This window comes from Melozone crissalis, unplaced genomic scaffold (genome assembly GCF_028551555.1).
Source record: "Melozone crissalis strain CALT ecotype California unplaced genomic scaffold, PUWL_Pcris_2 ptg000014l_1, whole genome shotgun sequence".
Taxonomy (NCBI): domain Eukaryota; kingdom Metazoa; phylum Chordata; class Aves; order Passeriformes; family Passerellidae; genus Melozone; species Melozone crissalis.
In genome coordinates this window covers 11,688,036-11,708,322 of record NW_026535792.1, presented here as the reverse complement: position 1 = coordinate 11,708,322, position 20,287 = coordinate 11,688,036, and the positions used below count along the sequence as shown (strand labels likewise).

General features: G+C 39.2%; 1 protein-coding gene across 1 annotated transcript; it reads left to right on the top strand.

Annotated features, from left to right (window-relative positions):
• The first annotated feature begins 1,698 nt into the window (after positions 1 to 1,698).
• Positions 1,699 to 19,049, top strand: AP4E1 (adaptor related protein complex 4 subunit epsilon 1). The gene is made up of 21 exons (XM_054272847.1): positions 1,699 to 1,866; positions 2,170 to 2,241; positions 3,078 to 3,201; positions 3,737 to 3,810; positions 4,301 to 4,422; positions 5,204 to 5,363; positions 5,852 to 6,018; positions 6,582 to 6,655; positions 8,723 to 8,845; positions 8,934 to 9,043; positions 9,292 to 9,435; positions 10,687 to 10,795; positions 10,931 to 11,049; positions 11,726 to 12,028; positions 12,577 to 12,691; positions 13,057 to 13,192; positions 13,764 to 14,019; positions 14,757 to 15,332; positions 16,681 to 16,865; positions 17,558 to 17,715; positions 18,149 to 19,049. The coding sequence occupies exons 1-21, from the start codon at positions 1,705 to 1,707 to the stop codon at positions 18,307 to 18,309; spliced, it is 3,450 nt and encodes a 1,149-aa protein (XP_054128822.1). The 5' UTR covers positions 1,699 to 1,704; the 3' UTR covers positions 18,310 to 19,049.
• Positions 19,050 to 20,287: the final 1,238 nt, after the last annotated feature.

Below are 20,287 nucleotides of genomic sequence, written 5' to 3'. Positions count from 1 at the left end.
CTGATGGAAAAAGAAGGCAGATGAAAGCAGGAAAAAGGCACAACAAGCCACCTTGCCAAGTTTATGCCTAGATGGTAGACATTCCTTACTTCTGTGGATTTGCTTTCTCTACTTCATCTCATATAATGTAAATTATACACTAAATAACACAGTGCTTAAAAGGGAAAACAATGTTGGCAGAATTACTGGTGATCTTTATGCAAGGCATTAGGTGTATCTGTAATCATCTAACTGTAAGTCATGTATTTTGCACATATGTGTGCACTATGAATAGTCCTCTTGATTTCAATGCAATCATCAACAATTAACCCTGCACATGCCTGAGGGTTTGTGCTCTACGAATCATTTTACACACAGCATTTATACACCACCTAAGGCAAAGAGAAGGATTCAAGACTCTAGAACCATGAAAAATAATAATAATAAAAAAGTCAAAGCTAGTGCGTTTTGAGCATTTATTCAAGTTCCATCAACTTTACCAGCAGCGTTTCCTATGCTTATTAAATGTACATTTTTGGTCTGCAAAGCTTACAAGTTTTTCATGCTTCTGCAATGTAATGTGATGTTTTTACATGAGCAGTTCTTAACTGAAATATTCTTAACCAACTCATTTTGTAAAGTGAACTTAAAAAACTACCAGTCCGTATCTTTCATGTTAGCTTCAAGGAAATGCCCGCTTTTAATACCTTTAAAAATAGTGATCCCAGTTTGTTCCTGTTGGGCTTTTCTCTTTTTCCGATAATAAATCAATTTATAACTTTGAAATTCAGCATGATTTTCTGTCTAGATGTATGTAGGAGACAAAGGGATACCTTTTCATTGGAAAGACATAGCTTGGAAGGGATCGTGTTAGTTTCTTCCCCATCCTTTCTAGAAAAAGAACCCTCAAAACTACCTTTGGACTGAAATACAAGTTCCCTAGTGAAAACCTTCCCAAGAGGACAGAATGCTACCAGGGTTATGGGTATCACCTCAGATCAGCCCTCTGGAAGCCTCTCAGCCATTACAGACCTCCTGATGTTCTCACCCACTCTTTAAGAATAATATTTTTCATAATTGGGAGGTTTAGATTGGACATTTGGAAGAATTTCTTCACAAAAAAGGGTGATTAGATATTGGAATGCACTGTCCGGGGAGGTGGTGAAGTCACCATCTCTGGAAGGATTTAAGGAAAATTAGATGCAGCGCTCAGTGCCACGGTCTAGGTGACATGGTGGTGTTTGGTGGACTCAGTGGTCTCTGTCACCGAACCGATCCTGCGATAAGCTGGGGTCAGAACCGAACTGGTTCTGTTATAAACTGGGGTCAGAACAGAACCGATTCTGTGAGAAGCCGAGGTCAGAACCGAACCGATCCTGTGATAAGCTGCCACACGCCGCTCATTGGAACCGGCTGAAGTGTCTGTTCCGTGCTGCTGACACCGGGAGCCCGGCGGGCAGACCGGCGCTCGGGCTCCCTCCTCCCTCAGGGCAGCGCCGGGGGCGAAGGCTCCGTGCCCGCCGCAGCCGCCGGGGCTGCCCCGCTCCGATCGCGGGGCTCCAGCTCCACCTCCCGGCCCAGCCGGGCGGCGGGCGGGGCCCGGGGAGCGGCTCCTTCTCTCCTGGCCCCGCCGCCCCTCCTCTCCCGGCCGGCACCGCCTCCCGCCCCGCACCGCCCCGGAAGGGGCCGCCCGGGCCCGGCTCTTCCGGGGGCGGTGGGTCCGGCATGAGCGACGTGGTGGAGCGGACGCTGAGCGCCCTGCCCGGGCTGCTGGGGCAGCACGATCCGGGTGCCGGCCCGGGCGGTGCTGGCGGCCCCGGCAGGGTATCGGCCTCCTCCCGGCTCGGCAGCCTCATCCGGAGCATCACGGCGCTCACCTCCAAGCACGTACGGGCTGCGGGGCCGGGCTCCTCTCCCTTCCCGCCCCGGGGAGCCGCCGCGGGGCTGGGCTGGGGGCCCCGGGCGCGGCGTTTCCCCTCAGCCACGATAAAACCCCGATAAACTCCCCGTGTGTGTGGGTGGCCGCGTTCTGCTGCTCTGGGCCCGGCATGGGCGAGCACGGCCGCGGTGCTGGAGGCGAGCGGCCCCCTGAGTGTGGGGCAGCGCTGAGTGACCCTGTCTCCTCTGGTTCTTCTTTCATGTTTTGCCTGTGAAATCTATGCCAGGTTAAAATAAGTTTAATTTTTCTAGGAAGAAGAAAAATTAATCCAGCAGGAGCTAACCAGTTTGAAAGCAACAGTTTCAGCCCCCAGCACAACACTTGTAAGTTCTGTTAGTGGCTGCAGGCTGTGGAGAATGTGAAGGACTGAGTGTTCTCTTTATCATAGGAGGATGTGCAGGTTATCTGCATTATAGATATTTAATCAGCAGCATGAAAAAATACCAAAAAAATACCAATACATATGGTTTTGCAGCATGGTTAAAACAGTGAGAACACTGATTCTGATGGATGTGAATAAACTGTAACAATATGACCCTATTGTCATTCTGTAGTTTCTGAAGTAATGCAGACAGCAATTAGGTGATGAGCTGCTTCCATCAAATAATGCTCTTTGCTGGCTGACATTGTTCTTACAATTAGTTTGTGCTTTTTAAGAAGCTGTGCTTTGTTGTATGCACTGTTGTCATGTCTGAGTTTCAGGAGATGATGTATTCTGCTTTGAATTAGTTAATACATATGTCAGTCCTATGAGTGAGGATTTTTTAAGGGAAAAATGAAATTTTATCTCTTGTAGTAAGAAACCATCCCAAGTCAGGGTAGTAATTGGGGAGTAAAGTGTGATCATCATAATGCTTCACGTAATTAGTATTTTTTATGTCAGTGTAGTTAATCTGCTGTTGATTATATGCATACTAATCAAAATAAGAACTTTTTTAGGGGTAGAATAGGGGGAGTTCTGCCTTTTTTAGCAGAACTTTAACTCTGCTTTGCAGAAGAAGTTCATGGCAAAGAAAAAATTATGAACACTGAGATTTTAGAAGATGCGTGAATTCACTTGTTTCTATGAGATAAAGTTCTCTGTTTCAGTAGAGCAGTGAAGAAGAGCATAAAACAGGTTGGACTTAAAATTTTCAGTAAGTTGTTTCTGGTATTTCAGAGACTGATGAAAGAATGCATGGTGAGACTCATCTATTGTGAAATGCTGGGCTACGAGTCTTCCTTTGGATACATCCATGCAATCAAACTTGCCCAGCAAGGGAACCTTCTGGAGAAGAGAGTTGGTATGTGCATGGAGCTGTAGCCTTTATAATGTTCTCAAACCCCCACTTTTAAAGTTTTTCAGGATTTATAGTTCATGTCAAATACAACCTACTTAAAATGTTCCTCATTTTCTTGGCCTTGTTTCGTGGTCTGTTACTTTTTGGAATTATCGAAATCCTTGGCTTGTGAGGTGCTCTGTGTGTGCTTGCAGCACAGCAGGCAGGGAAATGAATTTATTTTGAATCATCAGTTCCTTCATAGTTTTGAATTGTGACACCAGTAAGCAAATAATTTAAGAGAATATTTGTTAAACACATCAAGCAGAAAATGAATTTCTGTCAGGATCTGGTATCTTTTCCAAGTAGTAGTGCAAGATTAGGTAAAGATGGTTCTGTCAGACAAATATTTAAAACAGGAGCAACTGTTATCTAGCAGGGATTTTTTGTTGGGTTTTTGTAACTGTTTGAGTTAACTCTTCTTGTGTTACAGTCTTAAAGTTTCTGTCATAAAGTTGCTTATTGCTTGAAAATAGTAATCAAGTTTCTTTTCTTTTAGGTTACTTGGCAGTTTCTCTATTTCTACATGAAAATCATGAACTGCTGCTTCTACTTGTGAACACAGTTGTGAAGGTATAGTGGGGTTTTGTAAAATAAAGAAAATGGAAAATCCTACAGGCACAGGAGAGGCCATGTGCCAGATGAGCCAGTGGGCAAGAACACTGGATTGAACAGAGAGCTTTGGCTGCAGCTTGGTGGGAGGGGCTGTGGGGTGAAAAACTTGGACCAATTCTTCCCATTTTATCACACATAAATTGATTAATTTGATTAATCAATTACTTTGTCACAAAGTAATTGATTAATCAAATTAATCTATTATTTTGATTAGCAAAGACAGGCTGAAATGGCTTTCCCTGCCTTTTTAATTTGATCTTGATGTTCTTGCTCTTGAAGCCATATTTTAAAAGTTCTTTGAGAGGAGATATGCCATAAACTTTACTTTATAAATGGCTGTGGGTGGCCTCTCTAGGGGGGTAGTTCCAGCCTTCTTGTGAAAGATTTGAGGCATGTCTGTGAAGAATTTAAGAGTCTAATGAAAAATTGACTGTGTTTTGTGTCATAGGACTTGCAGAGCACTAACCTGGTGGAGGTGTGCATGGCATTAACTGTTGTCAGCCAGATCTTTCCACGGGAGATGATTCCAGCTGTTCTGCCCCTAATAGAAGACAAGCTTCAGCATTCTAAGTAGGTATTCATTACAGAATTTCAAATAGCCTTATACAGCTGAATAACCTATTTTTGTAGGTAGTTTTAGTATAGTGTTTCTTCTCTCAGCTGGTCTTTTCGAGTCATCACCTTTAGAAATAAATCCTCACCTTGTGTTTTTTATTGGATTCTTGTCTCATTTATTTACAGCTTGACTGAGTATTGAATGGATAGCAAATTTTTTCATAGCCAGTGTGGATAGGTAAATGTAATTGAATTTGTTTGCTGGAGTCCTTTTAACCAATATGCATAGAGAAGTGTTTATTGAGTAGGAGGGGAAACAGATCCAGATCCTTGAACTTCACTGACACTTTTTTAATAAAGCTCTTTAGAGAAACTGATAAAAGTGTATCTGGATACCCTTGGTTTGTTTGAATTGTAGTTTACTATATCCCATAAAGAGAGGAAAATACTGTAATTATTGATTTGAAAGGGAATTGCAGAATGAATTAATTCAGTAACTTCTAGATGTGTATTTTTTGGAGCTGCATGTATGACCACAGCAGATGAGTCATGGCCTATTTCTTTGTTTATTTGGTGGGCATTGTTTTAAATCATTAATCTGACATCCATCCTTACTAGGCTTTAAAGCTGGCTTTGTCACTTCCTTGCTTAGGTGGTATTTGCAAAGTCATTTGTTGCCAACATGTAAAACAAGGGTTCTCATCTCTACAAATCATGATCTGGGGTCTGGCAAGTTTTTTTGTAAAGTCAGGTACTTAAAGTGCACTTGTTTTGTTAAGTGTAAATCTCATTTCAGGGAAATTATCCGAAGAAAAGCTGTTCAAGCTTTATACAAATTCTATCTCATTGCTCCTAATCAAGTTCAGCACATCCACGATAAGTTCAGGAAGGCTTTGTGTGACAGGGATGCTGGAGTCATGGCTGCTTCTTTGCATATTTATCTGCAAATGATTAAGGTAGGCAAAGAATTAGAAGCACAATTGAATTTGGGAGATATTTTTATGTTTTTTATTTTAATTACACAGTGTGTTCTACAAAGATTTTGCAGAAAAAACTCACTTGTAGTAGTTAGAAAAGTTAATTTATGTAGTCATGTGTTACATTTGTTTCTGCCAGGTCTCTGTTTAGCTGGGCAAATCCACTTCTTCAGGGTCTGAATGCTCAGCATTGCTGGGTCCTTAGCTAGTGGATCTGAGTCCTACAGTGGGTTAAAGGGAAATTTCCTTGTAAATGTATTACACCTGCTCCCTGTGCAAATGTGTGAGAAAAGAGCATAGGCTTAAAGGGAAGAGCATATGGGTGCTGAGGGTTGAGAGCAGAAGTCTGATTTCAAGAAATGATGCCATCAGTGCAGGTATTTTGATCTTACTCAAGTTGTGGATTATTTTTACTTTTGAGTTGTTGTATTGAAATATTTGAGTTGAATTTGATTTTCATTATGTAGGAAAACTCATCTGGATACAAGGACTTGACTGGGAGTTTTGTGACCATCCTGAAGCAGGTGGTGGGAGGAAAGCTCTCTGCTGACTTCAACTATCACAGTGTGCCAGCACCATGGTTACAAATTCAGCTTTTAAGAATTTTGGGGCTGTTGGGAAAAGATGATCCAAGGTAACCAGATTTTTCTCTGTAAGTAATAATTTGAGATAAAGTAATAGCCTGCACCTCATACACTGTAAGAGGCTTTCAGTGTCAAAATTCTTGCACGTTTGTTTTTAACCAATAATTAATTTCTGCAAAAGTAGTTTCTTAGCTTCTGGGTTGTCTAAACAATTGATTGCTGTGGAATATGATTAAAATGTAATTTTACTGGGACTTCTGTTACAATGTTACCAAATAACAGTGAAGAGCTGGAGTAAAGCTATTTTAAAAGAGTGCTGCCATTTTTGTGAGGACCTGGTTGTCTGTGATCCTTTCCCTATTGACCTGTTTATTTATGCAAGCAGCAAGGGAAGTGTTTTTAATCTTATAATATGGTAAATGTTTATTTTGAAAGCTTCAAGCATCCTGTTAAATGCCATTTAGGATCATGTTATAGAGCTCTTCTGTGTTACAGTAAATTTGTGGATATGAGTAATATGTTACGGGTTTCAGTAATAGCTCTGAACTGTTTGGCAAAATAAGGCTACCTGCTTATTAGTGGTGCAATTAATTGTAAATATTTTCTTAAATAGGACAAGTGAATTGATGTATGATGTTCTAGATGAATCTTTAAGAAGAGCAGAGATTAATCATAATATTACATATGGTGGGTAAGGTTATTTTATGTAATTATCAATATTTGAAAAGATAGGAAATGAGTAGTTGATTATGCTAAAATACTTACACAGTAGTTTTGAAAAATCTAATTATAGTCTTAACATTAATTGTATTCTCAAGAGTCCAACTAGTAAATAGTAGCACAAGTGATGCATTGCTGTACAACATTAATTTTTTATCATTAAAGTAAAACACATCTATATACAGGGAATTCTGTTTGGCTCAGAAGCCTTTATCCTGTGTTTGCATTGACCCTGCCCTTAATTACACAGAGTCAGCTGCTTCATGAAAGCTTTTAGTGGACATTGCTTAAGTTGAAATAAGCAATAAAAGAAAATCCTGCTGATACATCTCTGTGTGGTAGAAATGTTTTGATTTCTCTTTACTGCCCTGAGAAAGGCAATAGTGTGCAGGGACAGTGTCAGTTCTTTGCAGCTGTGTAGGGTTTCCCCTCTGGGCACAGTTAATAAACATTACACCCCCAGAGTTCAGTGACTGTGCTGCCTGTGGAAGGATGTCTTTGGCACATGTCTCAATTGAAAATTTCTAGAACGTAGCAGAAGGTCCATTGTGGTAGAAGTTCTTTGTTTGTCTTCTCAGTAGAGAAAGCTGGTTTTGTTGCTGCTACAAAGCAAAAGGAATAGTTGCACTGGTAACTTTTTTCATGCTAAAAAGTTGAGCAATTGGTCTTTTTTCTTTGTCTTCTCCTCCCCAGGTCAGAATACCTCCCCAAAATCCCTGTTCTGATGCTCTAGAACCCTACTTTAAAAGCTGTTTCACTACTAAAACAAACATACCACCCCAATTTTTTTGTTGTTAAATAAAGCCCTGCACATGTGCCCAAGTCCCTGTGCTGATGGAATGGAAAGAAAGTTGAGACTTGCTTAAAACAACAGTGAGGGGTGAAACAAAAAAGGAACATGGCTCAAACATGTAGATGTCTAACCTACATCATACATATGTTGTAAAGCATTGTGTAAGCCTCACTTGCATAAAAAGGGGAGCTTTGGGGAAGTATTCTCTTTTAGTAAATAATAAATGAGGAAGAATCTGTCACATGTTTAGAGTATTCAGCTGATTGCTTTTGTTCTTTTAGGCAAGAACATACAAGTTATTAGGAGTTGTGCTGACTTTCAATACAAGCTATTTGCACGTGCCAAGAGTTAAGCATTAAATTTGTTTAATGGGACAAAGTGGGCAGCTCATTATAATTTGTACAAGGACATAGAAGTAGTTTTTGTTCACCTATGGCAAGCATTTTATACAACTGTAGTTGATAATGCCAGACAAAAGAAAAATGTAATTCTGAGTGATTGCTCTTTCTTATGAGAAGTTATTGGTGATGGCAGGTTTCTTACAGGCAGTTTTGTTGTGTGCTAGTCTTTCTGAGATTTAGTCTGTAATGGCTAAGGAAGAGAGGGGGCTGTCTGTTGGACAGTTCAGTTAGTCACTGAATTACAAGAACATCATGATTTTAAGCCCTAATTAACTTGGGAGACTAACTTGGTCTGAATCTTTGCCCAAATTGTTGCCATGAAGGAATCATTACTTTTTGTATATTGTTCAGTTGATTTCTAGATTTTTCTCAAACAACTGTACAAAGCTGTTGGGTTTTTTTCTGGTTTTGTTTCTGTTTTGATTTTTCATTGGTTCTTTTTTTTTCAAGAATGTTCTTGGGATGATTTTAACTGTTGGTAGTAGCTAAGAAATGGTATGAGTTACCAAAAATAATTTGTCTCAAATCCTTTATAGTTGCTTGTTGGCTTTCTGAAGACTGTCCCAGTCCAGTGCCTTGAGCAGCTGTAGGAGACTTCAAGGTTGGAAGAACTTTAAGGACAGAAAGTTGTTTGCAGGGGCTAATTAAAACATGTATGTACTAAAGGAGATAGACTTTTACCCGCTTTTCCTTATGTCAGATGGTACTCTCTGGTTAGATTCAGTGGGAGTGGGATGGCACTGCCAGTCCTTGAGGAACACTGAGCTCATTTGATTGTTAAAAATTTTGGATTATAGAAGTATTCAATACACACTAATTATGTGTCTTCTCCTCCTGCAGCCATCTTGTTTGAATGTGTCCAAACAATTTACACCATTCATCCCAAATCGGAATTACTTGAAAAGGCTGCCAAGTGCATTGGAAAATTTGTTTTGTCACCCAAAATTAATTTGAAATACTTAGGTAAGGATGCCTGATTTCATTATGCAGTCTTTGATTTGGCCATAGTGGTAGCATTGCCTTATGTCACTTGCAATCACTTTCATTCCAGGGTTAAAGGCTCTGACCTATGTTATCCAGCAGGATCCAAACCTGGCGCTTCAGCACCAGATGACAATAATTGAATGTCTGGATCATCCAGATCCCATTATTAAAAGGGAGGTCAGTTGCATTTCTAAATATCAAAAATTTAGGTAATTGTTAAGGTGGGGGATAAATTTTGTAAAATGAGCAATGTAAAAATGTTATGTTTCCATAATTGTGAGAGAACAGTTAAAAACACAGTTAATGCGACAAGCTGTCTAGAGAAGCAGTGTATCTCATTTAAGAATAGTTGCTCAATTTGGTGTACTAAAGCTTCTTTTTTTGAGTCATCAGAACCAATTATTTCTTTGTGCTTTCTCTTTCAGACTTTAGAGCTTCTCTACAGGATTACAAATGGGCAGAATGTAATTGTCATAGTCCAGAAGATGCTTGATTACTTAAAAGAAAGCCAAGAAGAATATGCCATCATCAGCTTAGTTGGCAAAATAGCAGAACTAGCTGAGAAATATCCTTTTATTTTTCTGAACTAGCTGAGAAATATCCTTTTATTTTTCTGAAACTTTGAAGTCAGAGCTCAGGCACCTGTAGCACTGATACCTATCAAAGCATCTTTCCTGATCTTGTGAAGTAGGAAGTGTTAGAGCTGTGCTTCCCATCCTTTCAAATGCAAAAGAAAGCACATACAATAATGACTACAGTGTTTCTTGTGTTTCACTGAGAAAAGCTAATTGCACACAAATTTTGGCTTTGGAGTTTAGCATTAAAACCTTGTGTTTTAAATTCAAACTTTGAAGCCTTATACCACTGCACAGAGAGAGATGTCTCAGTGCTACTTGAAGTGCTGTTCTGTAATTGTGGGACTGATCTTCCCTGATAGAACTCTTCATTGGTGTAAGGATTTTAAGAACAGCACACTTTGATAGAAATGAAGAAAAGATTTTTTAAAAATGCCATAAAAGATGAAAGTAATGATTAGGGATTTGGTTTATTATGTGCATTACTGTTAGATCTGCCACTGCCTGATTTCTGTGTGTGATTTTGTCTGATATCTTGAGTTGTAGGCTTTTAATAACAGAGAGCTGCCTTATCATCCTGTTTGTGCAGTGCCTGGCATGGAGTACTGTACTAAAAAAAGCTCTGTTGTCCTGCAGTATGCAAAAACAAATGCAATAACTCTGAAATTTCTGTGCTGTTAAAAATTTCCGTTTATTAACTGTGTGTTTTCAGGACTTGCCTGACAGAAGGCAAAAGCCAGCTTTCAAAGTTAGCAAAGGCTGATCAAAAGTTAAATATATTAAAAAAAACCAGCAAGGATTTATGTGGAGTGCTTCAAAATGTTTTTGTAAAGTTGATAAATCAACAGCACTGCTGAAAAGGACTGTTTCTTATCATTGATCAAGTGATTCTGGGTAAACAAAAGATTATGTGGAAGCCTAGCACAGGACAAGTGTGAGATTAAAATAGAGTAGGACAAATGTGAGCATATTGTTCCTAATGTGTGTGAGGCCTGCATGAACTCAACTTTTTCAACAGAGTAACTACAGACTTTTCTAACTGGTCACCAGTTTTCATGACATTTACAGGAAACACTTCCTGAAAGATCCAGGAATATTTCCTCTTTAGTTAGATGGAGCTGGTATTTGCCCATCAGATCCCCAACTTACTGGGGAGATCACAATAGACATTCCTGTGGAAATACACTAAAAAAGAAAGAAAAAGTTATGCCTTAGCATTGCATTCCTTAACACCTGGACACATATGCCCCTAACAATGAGTGGTTCATCCAGACAATGAATGCTGTGTTCTCAGTTGGAGGTGATGTTGTGCATTCTGATATCCCAAACAACTTCCTGAGGCTGCTGGCTGAAGGTAACACCCTACATGCTCTAAAGAATTAGACATGTTCCTTAATAATCTGGGTTTGTTTTCTTTTCTTAAAATGTACTTTGAAATATTTGGTAGGATATGTTATTTGTGTTTCACAGAAACTGTGCTGTTTTCTAGGATTTGATGATGAAAAAGAAGATCATCAGCTCCGGGTGTATGCAGTACAGTCTTACTTGGCATTACTTGAGGAGGAAGATAAATTGTATCCACAGAAATTCCTACAAGTTATGAGCTGGGTAAGGTAGACACAGGTCAGAATTCCAAACACAGATTTGAGAAAACTGTCAAAGGTGATAATGTTTTTAATAAATATTTATTCAACTTTAATTTTCAGTCACTTTTACTTGAAGTCAAGCTAACATGCTGAAATCTATTTTAGTGACCTCTTTGGTGGATGAGGACTATTAATTTGTGGTTTGTGGAAAAGCTGATTTGCTCCCTTTTATGCAGAGATGGCTTAGCAGCCACCTGAATCTGACTGCACACCATGGAGCCTTTCTGTCTCCATCCAAATTAGCCAGATGTGGTTGTGAAATGCTCTTGTAGCCCTGCAGATGGCTGGCCAGGTGCTGTGCTGATTGACACTGGGGAAACTTCAGCTCCCACCCAAGGGAGAGGCTGCAGTTTTAGGAGGTGGTGATTTGTCAAGGCCTAGTTATGTTTAGCTTTCTTTTCAAGACAATTTCTTGATTTTTAAAAAGCCAGATGTTGGAGTCTGTTGAGGTGAACACAAAGGTCACTTCAACCCTTTGACATACAGAACACAACATGGTAAAGAAATAACTTGGAACATGTTTAAATAATAGTTTCTTGAATGTGAGGTGGATTTATTGTATTATTTTAATACCATATTCCAATCTCAAAACTGAGAACACTGCTCTAAATGCATATTTGTCTCTTCTTTGTGAATAGGTGTTGGGAGAATATTTCAGTCTTGTTACAGATGTTGATCCAGAAGTTATTTTGACAAAGCTGCACAGCCTGCTGAAGAAGACTTTTGTTACTTCTGAAACTAAAGCGTGGATAATGGCTGCAGTCACCAAGATAGCATCACACACTTCCTGCTCAAAAACAGTGGATGAAATAATCCAAGAGCTCAGCAGCTCTCTGGATACATGCCTGAGGCAATATGCCTTTGAACTGAAGCATCTGTGTGAAGACAAAGCACTGATGAAAAGCTTGCTTCCATTTGATGCTAGTTGCAGTGACCTGGTGGTAAGACACATTCCAGGTTCTTTTTCATGAACCATCCATGGGGAAAAGGTGTTTGGTGAAAAGGCGTTTCCAAAATGAATGGTATTTGCAGTTCTCATTGGATGCAGGTCTGCTTAAAGTGAGTTTTCAGAAACTTCTTCAGGCATATGGGATGAATCAAAGTGTTCTGTACTGAAAGATAAAGAACCATGGTGTTTTAGTTAAGTAAGCTGGAGTAACTTTTAGCAAAATTATCATTTCATACACTGGTTTATTTTTAGTTGTCTTTTGTTTTTTTCAAAGATGACGTAGGCCTGCTTTAGTGATTCAGTACTGCTTTTGAATTCAAAGGGTTTGCCTCCTATTTAAAATCCACTGATTTTGACCATAAAATTTCCACAGTAAATGATGGAAAAGATTCTGTCTATATAGCATCTTAACTGGTAGATATGGGACATGTGACATGAAGATCCTGATTTGCTGATAAGACACCATATTCTTCTGGTAACATCTGGCTCACATAGAGCAAATGCTTTCATTGCCTTTTCATTCCTTTAAATTCTGTGTAGGTAGATGCTTCCTTATCTTTTCTGGATGGGTTTGTGGCTGAGGGACTTGCTCATGGTGCAGCACCATATAAACCTCATCACCAGAGACAAGAGGAGAAACTTTCTCAGGAAAAAGGTGACAGTTCACTGCATTTATTTAATACTGGTAAATTACCTGAGAAGTATTAACAATTAAAGTGTACAGTTAATTTATCTTCTTAAAATAATGACATCTCAATGCATCTCTTGTCTGTAGACAAGAGCTAAGTTCAATTTAGATTTTAGTTCCACCTTTGTCTAGCTGATGTATATAGATTGTTGTTCTGTAGGTGAGAAAGTCTTACTGTAATCCTTGCTGATCTAGAGGATTTGAAATTTGTGGGGATTATTAAAGTGAAGGCCTGAGAAGTCCAGCAGTACAGGGATATGTATTTTCAGAAAATAGATTTAATTCTTACTTTTTTATGCCTCCTTGTAATTTTAAAATTGTCTGTCTTGCAGCTCTGAATTTTGAACCTTATGGATTGTCCTTTGCTTCAAGTGTGTCCTCATCTGGTGTCACTGGCAGACAGTCCCCCACTGGTTTATCTTTTGGCTCTGATATATCTGGGAATAGTGCTGAGACGGGGCACAAAGAGTGAGTTAATTTGTGTTTGAAGTGAAGTACATTTAGGCTTCTGTTCTTGTCATTATCGTGGGTCCTTGTTGCTTTTTTGCATGGAACTAGGAAGAGTGCAGTTGAACTTGGAAACCTTTATCACATAAGAAGAAAATCAAGTGGGGATGTCTGTGTAAGAAGTAGGAAAACAGCTGATGTTTCAGACTCTTCTGCCACTTTCTTCACAGACTGCAGTTGAGTGATAGTTAATGCAGTAAAATTGGGGCAGGATTGCCTGATGGTTACATTGTTTACTATTTTTTTTTCTGTCTTTTTCTAAAGATAGAAGTGAGGCTAAGGTTTGCAGTGTAAGATGCTCCTTTTATTAATGCACTACACATTAATTCCATATCCACAGTTTCATACAAATTAATAACTTCAGTTATATTCTGCTAAACTGGTATGCAGGAAACCTTTCCAGAGTCTTTATATTTTACTCCTCACTCTTGTCTATCAAAGCACCAAAGTAGTGAATGGTGTTTGAGTGTTGGCATGTTTTTATGAACATGTTCCTGTGGCTGATCCTGCTTTGTTTTGTTTGCCTTTTTAGGACAAATACTCTGAAACTTGAGGGAGTACGCAAGCTGTGGGGGAAAGAAGGTTACCTTCCAAAGAAAGAAAACAAAACAGGGAAAGAAAATGAGCCACAACCAGTGCCTTGTGGCAGCTTATTAGCAGGGCAGGTGGGGGAAGCTCCTGCACTGCAGCCTGAGCAAGGTGCCAGCCTGTCTGAGGAGGACAAAGAGAAGCAGCAGTTGGCATCAACTTTGTTCATTGGGCTGGGATCAAGTGCTGGTGTCAGCCTGGTGAGTGATTCTTTTGAGATTTAACACTTTAAAGTTTACATATGGTCTTATTGAAAATTATACATACTTGTATGCAAATGGAGATCAAATTAGTGATAAGACAACCCAAGTAATTGCAAAACTATTGAGAATGGCTTTTGCAGTGTAATATTTTATTGAAACCTGAAACAGCTTGATGAAGCAACCTCTGAGGCAGATCTGATTTTCTGATTTGGTAACTGGAACTTTCCTCTGTTTACATGTTGTGCTCCAAGCTGTAGTGTTAGATTTCCTGAACAACTGTTCCTTGACCCAGCCTTGTAGAGCTGTCACCATTCATTTGGATGTAAGGCTAGAATTTGACAGCTTATGTCAAGACCATTTTAAATTTATGTATGGTAGTATGTGGAACATAAAAGAATTCACTATTAGGTAATATTTTAAGGCTGACCATATTAGCCAGCTCAAATTTTGGCACTTAGCACTGGTTAACCAGATACTACCTTTATTAGTCTTTAATAAGAGCTTTTAGTTAGTTAAGAGAATCTTGAGCCATTCTTGCATTATAAGCTAATTTAGTCCTCTGTAAGAGATACAGCAAGCCCCTGGATCCATTAAAATGTTTGGAATCTCTTTGTATTTGTCATCTGTTTTGATTCCTTGGTCCTTCCTCACCTCCTCACTACATGGTATTGACAGTACCACTGCTGGTTGCTAGGAACTTTTCCACCCATTTTTTTTTTCTCTTTCCTTTTCAGATGGGCAAAGCAGACACAGCTACTCAGAAGTTCAAAAGGAAATCAAAGATAACTGAAACTCAGCAGTTGAGTGAGGAGGCATCAGACTTCCAAAACAGTGCTGCTTCTGATTTTGGTCCCTTGCTTGATGCAGTACCTATTAATGTGGAAGACTCTGAGGGAAGTCTGCACACAAGGTTAAGAAAAGCCTCCCCTTCTTCAGATACTGTAGAAGACAATTTAGCATTTGAAACACCTCAGTCCCTCAGAAAATCTGTGCTGGATGACAGAATTTCAGCTAACAGGCTGTCACAGTCATCTTTGTTTGCTGATAGCAATATTGAAATTTTTCAGCCTTCTTCAAGTGCTCAGTGTGAAAGTGCCAGTGAAACACCATTGGTCCCTTCCTTACCAGAAGAACTTGAAGAGCTTCCTCACTCTGAAGTGGTGGGACTTTGTCAGAGTGATGCCTTAGCTCTGCATTTATGTAAGGTGTGGACAGATGACTCTCTGTTGCTCATTGTTTTTGTTTCAAATAAAACCCCTTCTGCACTTCATGCTGTGAACTTAGTGTTTGAAGAAACAGAACACTTCCAGGTAAGAAACTTTGTTTCCATTGTATTTTCAATTCACTTAGAACTTCTTGCTTTTTCCTTGCATTTGCCAATGCAATATTTGGTTTAATGTGGTAGCCATGCCTTTTTCCAAAGTATTTCCTTTTAACCTGTGGTACACCTCTTAGACATAGCTTTAAAAGGAGATGAGAGAAGTGTCACTATAAACTTATTGTCACTGGCTATAAAAGTTAACCTCTCACTTTTTCAATTCACCTTGATTTTGTTTGCCTCTGTGTAATGAATATATGTGATTTTTCCATTCTGAATGCAAAGATTAAACCAAATGCAAACCTCACTGGTCCTGCTTGGAATGATATGACTTGAGTTCACCTCACTGTGTAGCTTTCTTTTGTCTGGGTGTGGCTATTGTGCATTCATTTGTATTTACCTGATAGGCAAACATGATGCTTTCCTGACACCAAATTTGTGTAAGCTTCTTTCAGTGCTTTTTCCAAAGACATCAGTCATGGTTCACTCGCATGCATTTAGTTGAGGGTGCAGAGGAGTTGATCAGTTTATTTTTTTACACTGGCTACATTAGGGATTTAAATATGATTGGTAAAGGCATGTTATAGTCATAAATAAAACTTCATTTAAATATTTGGAAGGATATTTAGGAATTGCCAATTGATTGATCTATCCACAGATTTTGCTTAAAAGAAGCACAGAATTATTAAACAACTCAGCAAGTGATAAATGGATAAAAATAATTAAGTGGATTGGTGCTTTTAGAATTTACTTAATCAAGGAACTGCTAATTGGTTATGGAGTCCCTTTCAATTTCTGACTTGAATCAAACTTGTCTTGGCATTGATAGAGAGTGAGCATCTCTTGTCTAGATTTTTCTAATAATTCACTTAAATTCCCACCCAGACCATCACCATGGATAGAATGTCTGTTACCAGTTTGTTTGCAGAGCCAGGGCCTGCTGAGTAATCTAGAAATCCTCCTTTTTATTAGGGATGTTTTCTCAACTTCTTGCTTTCAGTGTATAGCTTGATGTGATGCTGCTTGCTTGTATATTAGTTTATGTTGGGACTGAGCTGCAGAATTCAGGTTCCTGGTGCAGTGCTTTAGGGCTGGGACAAGCCAATTGTCAGAGATCAATTTCACTGCTGCTGTGTATCCCATGGAATGTTTGTGGGTGTTAGTGATTGATTTATCCTTCATGAGGGCTGAGATATGGTGGCTCTGTTCACTTGTCAAATACTCCAAGAAAAATCAGCAGAAATAAGAGGCACTTACACAGTTTTATAGCTGTATCTGAATCACTTGCACAACTTGACAGCAAGACTTACATTCTTTATTCCTTTTATGACATTATATAGATTTTGGAGAGTGCCACGTCCCAGTTTCCTGTAATTGAAGCTCAAAGTGTGGAACATTGCCAGAAATGTGTGAGGATGAACAAAGTCTGTACACAGGCAATTCTTCCTGCCTCTGTTAGCTACCAGTCAGAGATGGAAACTTGCCTTGAATTTTCAGTAACTTTATCATTGATGGACTTCATCAGGTAAATAAAATAAGCTGCAGTTTTTAAAAAACTTGTATACAGCTCAGTGTTAGACAAGGGCAGGATGATTTGGGTATTGACTATGAAAATACAAGGCTTCACCTTGAGCAGCTAATTCAAATCTGAGATGGCTGGTAAAGATAATAAAGGATTGTTTTACACTTGTATAAAGGGGCAAAGTGACAGCAAGAAGTACAAATGCAGGGAGAATATTGACTGCAACTGTTTTTGAGGAGGTTAGCAGAACAAAGAACAGAAGGACATGATGCTTTAAAATATGGCAGAATGTAAACATGTCATGAGGAAACAAGTGGTTTGAGTGCAGAAACCAGAACACTGTATGAAAAGGTTGACAACTTTTCAGAGGAAGAGGAAAGTTCATTCTTTTCATTTTTGAACACTGCATTTGTTTTAGGAGTAGGAGAAAACAAGTGTCCTTTGTCCAACAGACTTTTCTTTTTAAGTGAAATTTGAAAATTAATTTTTTTCAAATTTAGAAATCTAAAGCAAGGCATAGAAACATTTTTAAAATGTTAAATTGTAAAGAGAAGGGGTTTGATTAGATTAATACATATTTAATTGTTTTGTGCTCTATTGTCCAGCTGCTTCCATATACAGGGGTTTTTTGAAACCAAAGATATTCTGATTTATAAATATTGTTTGGCTAAGAAATTTGGTGAACTTCCTTTTAGGCCAATGGAAATGACTACAGAAGACTTTGGGAAGCTGTGGTTATCCCTTTCTAATGATGTGAAACAGAACATAAAAATGTCACCTTGCCAAGATTCCCTTTCAGCAGCCCTGGACACACTGCAACAGAAGGTGAAACTCCACAGAGTTGATGTTATAGGTGAGTGAAGGTACACTGTGGGGGTGCTCACAGGATAATTTGTCCCAGGAAAACAAGTGCATGGAAGAGAGAATCTTGCAGGTTAAGGGAGGGAATGTTTGGGAGCGTGGTGAACAAGGGGCTGGTGTCCCATGGACTCTGTTTGCCTCACTCAGGGGTCTGTGGGAGGGTGATATAAAGGTACAAGTGTTCAGCAAACAGTGGATTTTACAAAGGAGAAAACTTGCACTTTGAAGAGTTTTGGTAGGGCAAAGAGGGAATGAAGCTGTATGACAAATACAAAGGTGGGATTTTGGCATGATTTGTGGTGATGTGTTCCATGAGTTAGAGGTAAACAGCAGACATGGAGTGTGGCAAATGCATTTTCTGTGAAGTCTGCTACAGCAGTTGTTGCTTGCTAACTGTTACTGCCTTTTTCCCTGTGGCCTCTCAGGCAATGAGGGAATCCTGGCCTGCCAGCTCCTCCCATCTGTGCCCTGCCTGCTGCACTGCCGTACCCACTCAGGGATGCTTGCCCTGTGGTTCAGGTCCCCTTGTGCTGCTCTTCCTGATGGATTGCTCTATCAGTGTCAGAAGGTGATGGAGGAATCCTGAGAACAATAGTGCCTGCCTTAATCTATTTGGTGTGTGAAAGCAAGTCAAAGATTTATACAGTTGCACAGATAATTACCAAAGCTAAACTAAGATACTGCTTCTTCAAGTATTAAAAGTTTTCTTCCAGCTGGCAATGTCCAAGTGGACTTGTGGGGGAAAAATGGTGACCTAAATTACCCCTGCAAAATCATGCTCAGGACTGTACAGTACATTAAAGTATTGTTACCTGTGTAAGTGAAATGTATATTAATTTTGTTGTAAATGACTGAAAGTATTTATTTTTATTACACAGCTTTTATAGATGCCAACACTTATTCTTCATGGCAACTACTTAAATATGATTTTGAAGAAAACATATTTCCATTATGAGGTCAGACTTGATCAGTTATTTAATTTTATTTTGATAATTTTTCTAAAGCTATTTTTAAGCACTGCTGGCAACAAGACCCATATTGGTGGTTATATAAAATAACTTATGTAGCAGCAAATGCATGGTTTTAAAACAGTTAAAGGATTCTAGGGAGGAAAACACTTCCCATGATCTTTGATGTTTACCATGGAAGGGATAACATCTAAATAGGTTTTTGATAGGAGTCAGGCATGTGAAATTGTTTGGAAGCACCTCCTGGGGGATTAGCTAAAGCCCTTCAGGTTAGTTCCTGTCTGCAGTTCTTCCTGCCCCAGATTTCAGTCTCATTCCCTTTCCACAGGGCTTTGTGACAGCCACTGAGTGTCTGTGCATGTCTGAGCTGAAGTTCCACGTGGATCAGCTCTGAGATGACTGAGCTGGGGGCACTTGGCTGTGCACATGCTGACTCCTTGATTTTTGTTTAGTGAACATGTTCATTGCTTTCCAGTCCACTCTATAAATTTGATCTGGCCAAAATCCCTGTGCATGAAAATTCACAAGGGGAAAGCTTCCATTTATTTTTACTTGTAATTATTTATAGCCTGGGTATGACTCATCAAAGGTCTGAGTTGCAGGGATGTGGCTGTGTTGTGTGTGCATGCCTGGGAACTGCAGCAGGGCGTGGGGGATTAAATCACAGCAGCAAATGTGGAAAATGTGTCTGAGCAGATTGTCACCTCTTCCTGGAGTAACCTCACAATCTTGAAAATCCAGCAATCTGAATTTATTTAGATGCTAAATGAAACATAGTGCTGGTTAGTATTATTTATAGCTGGTCATGTTTTCTGTTTAAGCATCCAAGGTTGTACACACAGTTCAGACATGGTACAAAGGGATTCTGTGGTGGAGTTCTGTACTTTGTGTGTTTAATAGTAACAAGGAACCTCTCACATGTCAGCATTACTGATTCTCACCTGATAAGCACTGGTTGTAAAGGAAAACAAAGTATTCTTTTACTTTTGATGTTTTGGTAAACGTTCATGAAATTGTTGTAAGAATGTTAATGTGCTGATAGCAATTTTTTCTTTTAAGTCGAGCTACTTGTGTTATCACAAGTATAATCATCCAAGCAAATTCCTTTTTTATTGTTGTTTCAGTACCCTCTTACTGAGGAATTTAAAGTGCACTGAACCTGTAAATATATTTAATGTTCTGCATACTTAAATGTTTACTTGGCACTTCAAGGCAGTTTATATAAATGAAAACTGATTTATAGTGGAATAATTTCCAGCAGATGATTGCCCTGCTGGTAAATCAGACTTGTGTTATGCAATTGGACTTCTGTAATTATAGGAACTCTGATACAAATATCTGTTTGTGGCCTATGCATTTAAACAATTTCAGCAAGGAGATGTTCAATGTCCTGGTGTTTAAAGAACTGCAAAGACAACAATGCCTTCTGTTGTTAATTAATGCTCTCTGTAACCTTTCTCACTGTATGAATAGTGTATGTTGAGGTGTCAGTATTCTGATTCCAATTGCTTTATGGTATCATCACTTAAAGGAGTGTGCAGGGAATTGTACCTGTGTCAGTCATTATTTTTGGATTGCCCAACAAACACTGATCTG

Coding starts and splice junctions, on each gene's coding strand:
- AP4E1 (XM_054272847.1), top strand. CDS start 1,705: ATGAGCGACGTGGTGGAGCGGACGCTGAGCGCCCTGCCCGGGCTGCTG. Junction 4,423..5,203: donor GACAAGCTTCAGCATTCTAA/GTAGGTATTCAT, acceptor ATCTCATTTCAG/GGAAATTATCCGAAGAAAAG. Junction 6,019..6,581: donor TTGGGAAAAGATGATCCAAG/GTAACCAGATTT, acceptor TTTCTTAAATAG/GACAAGTGAATTGATGTATG.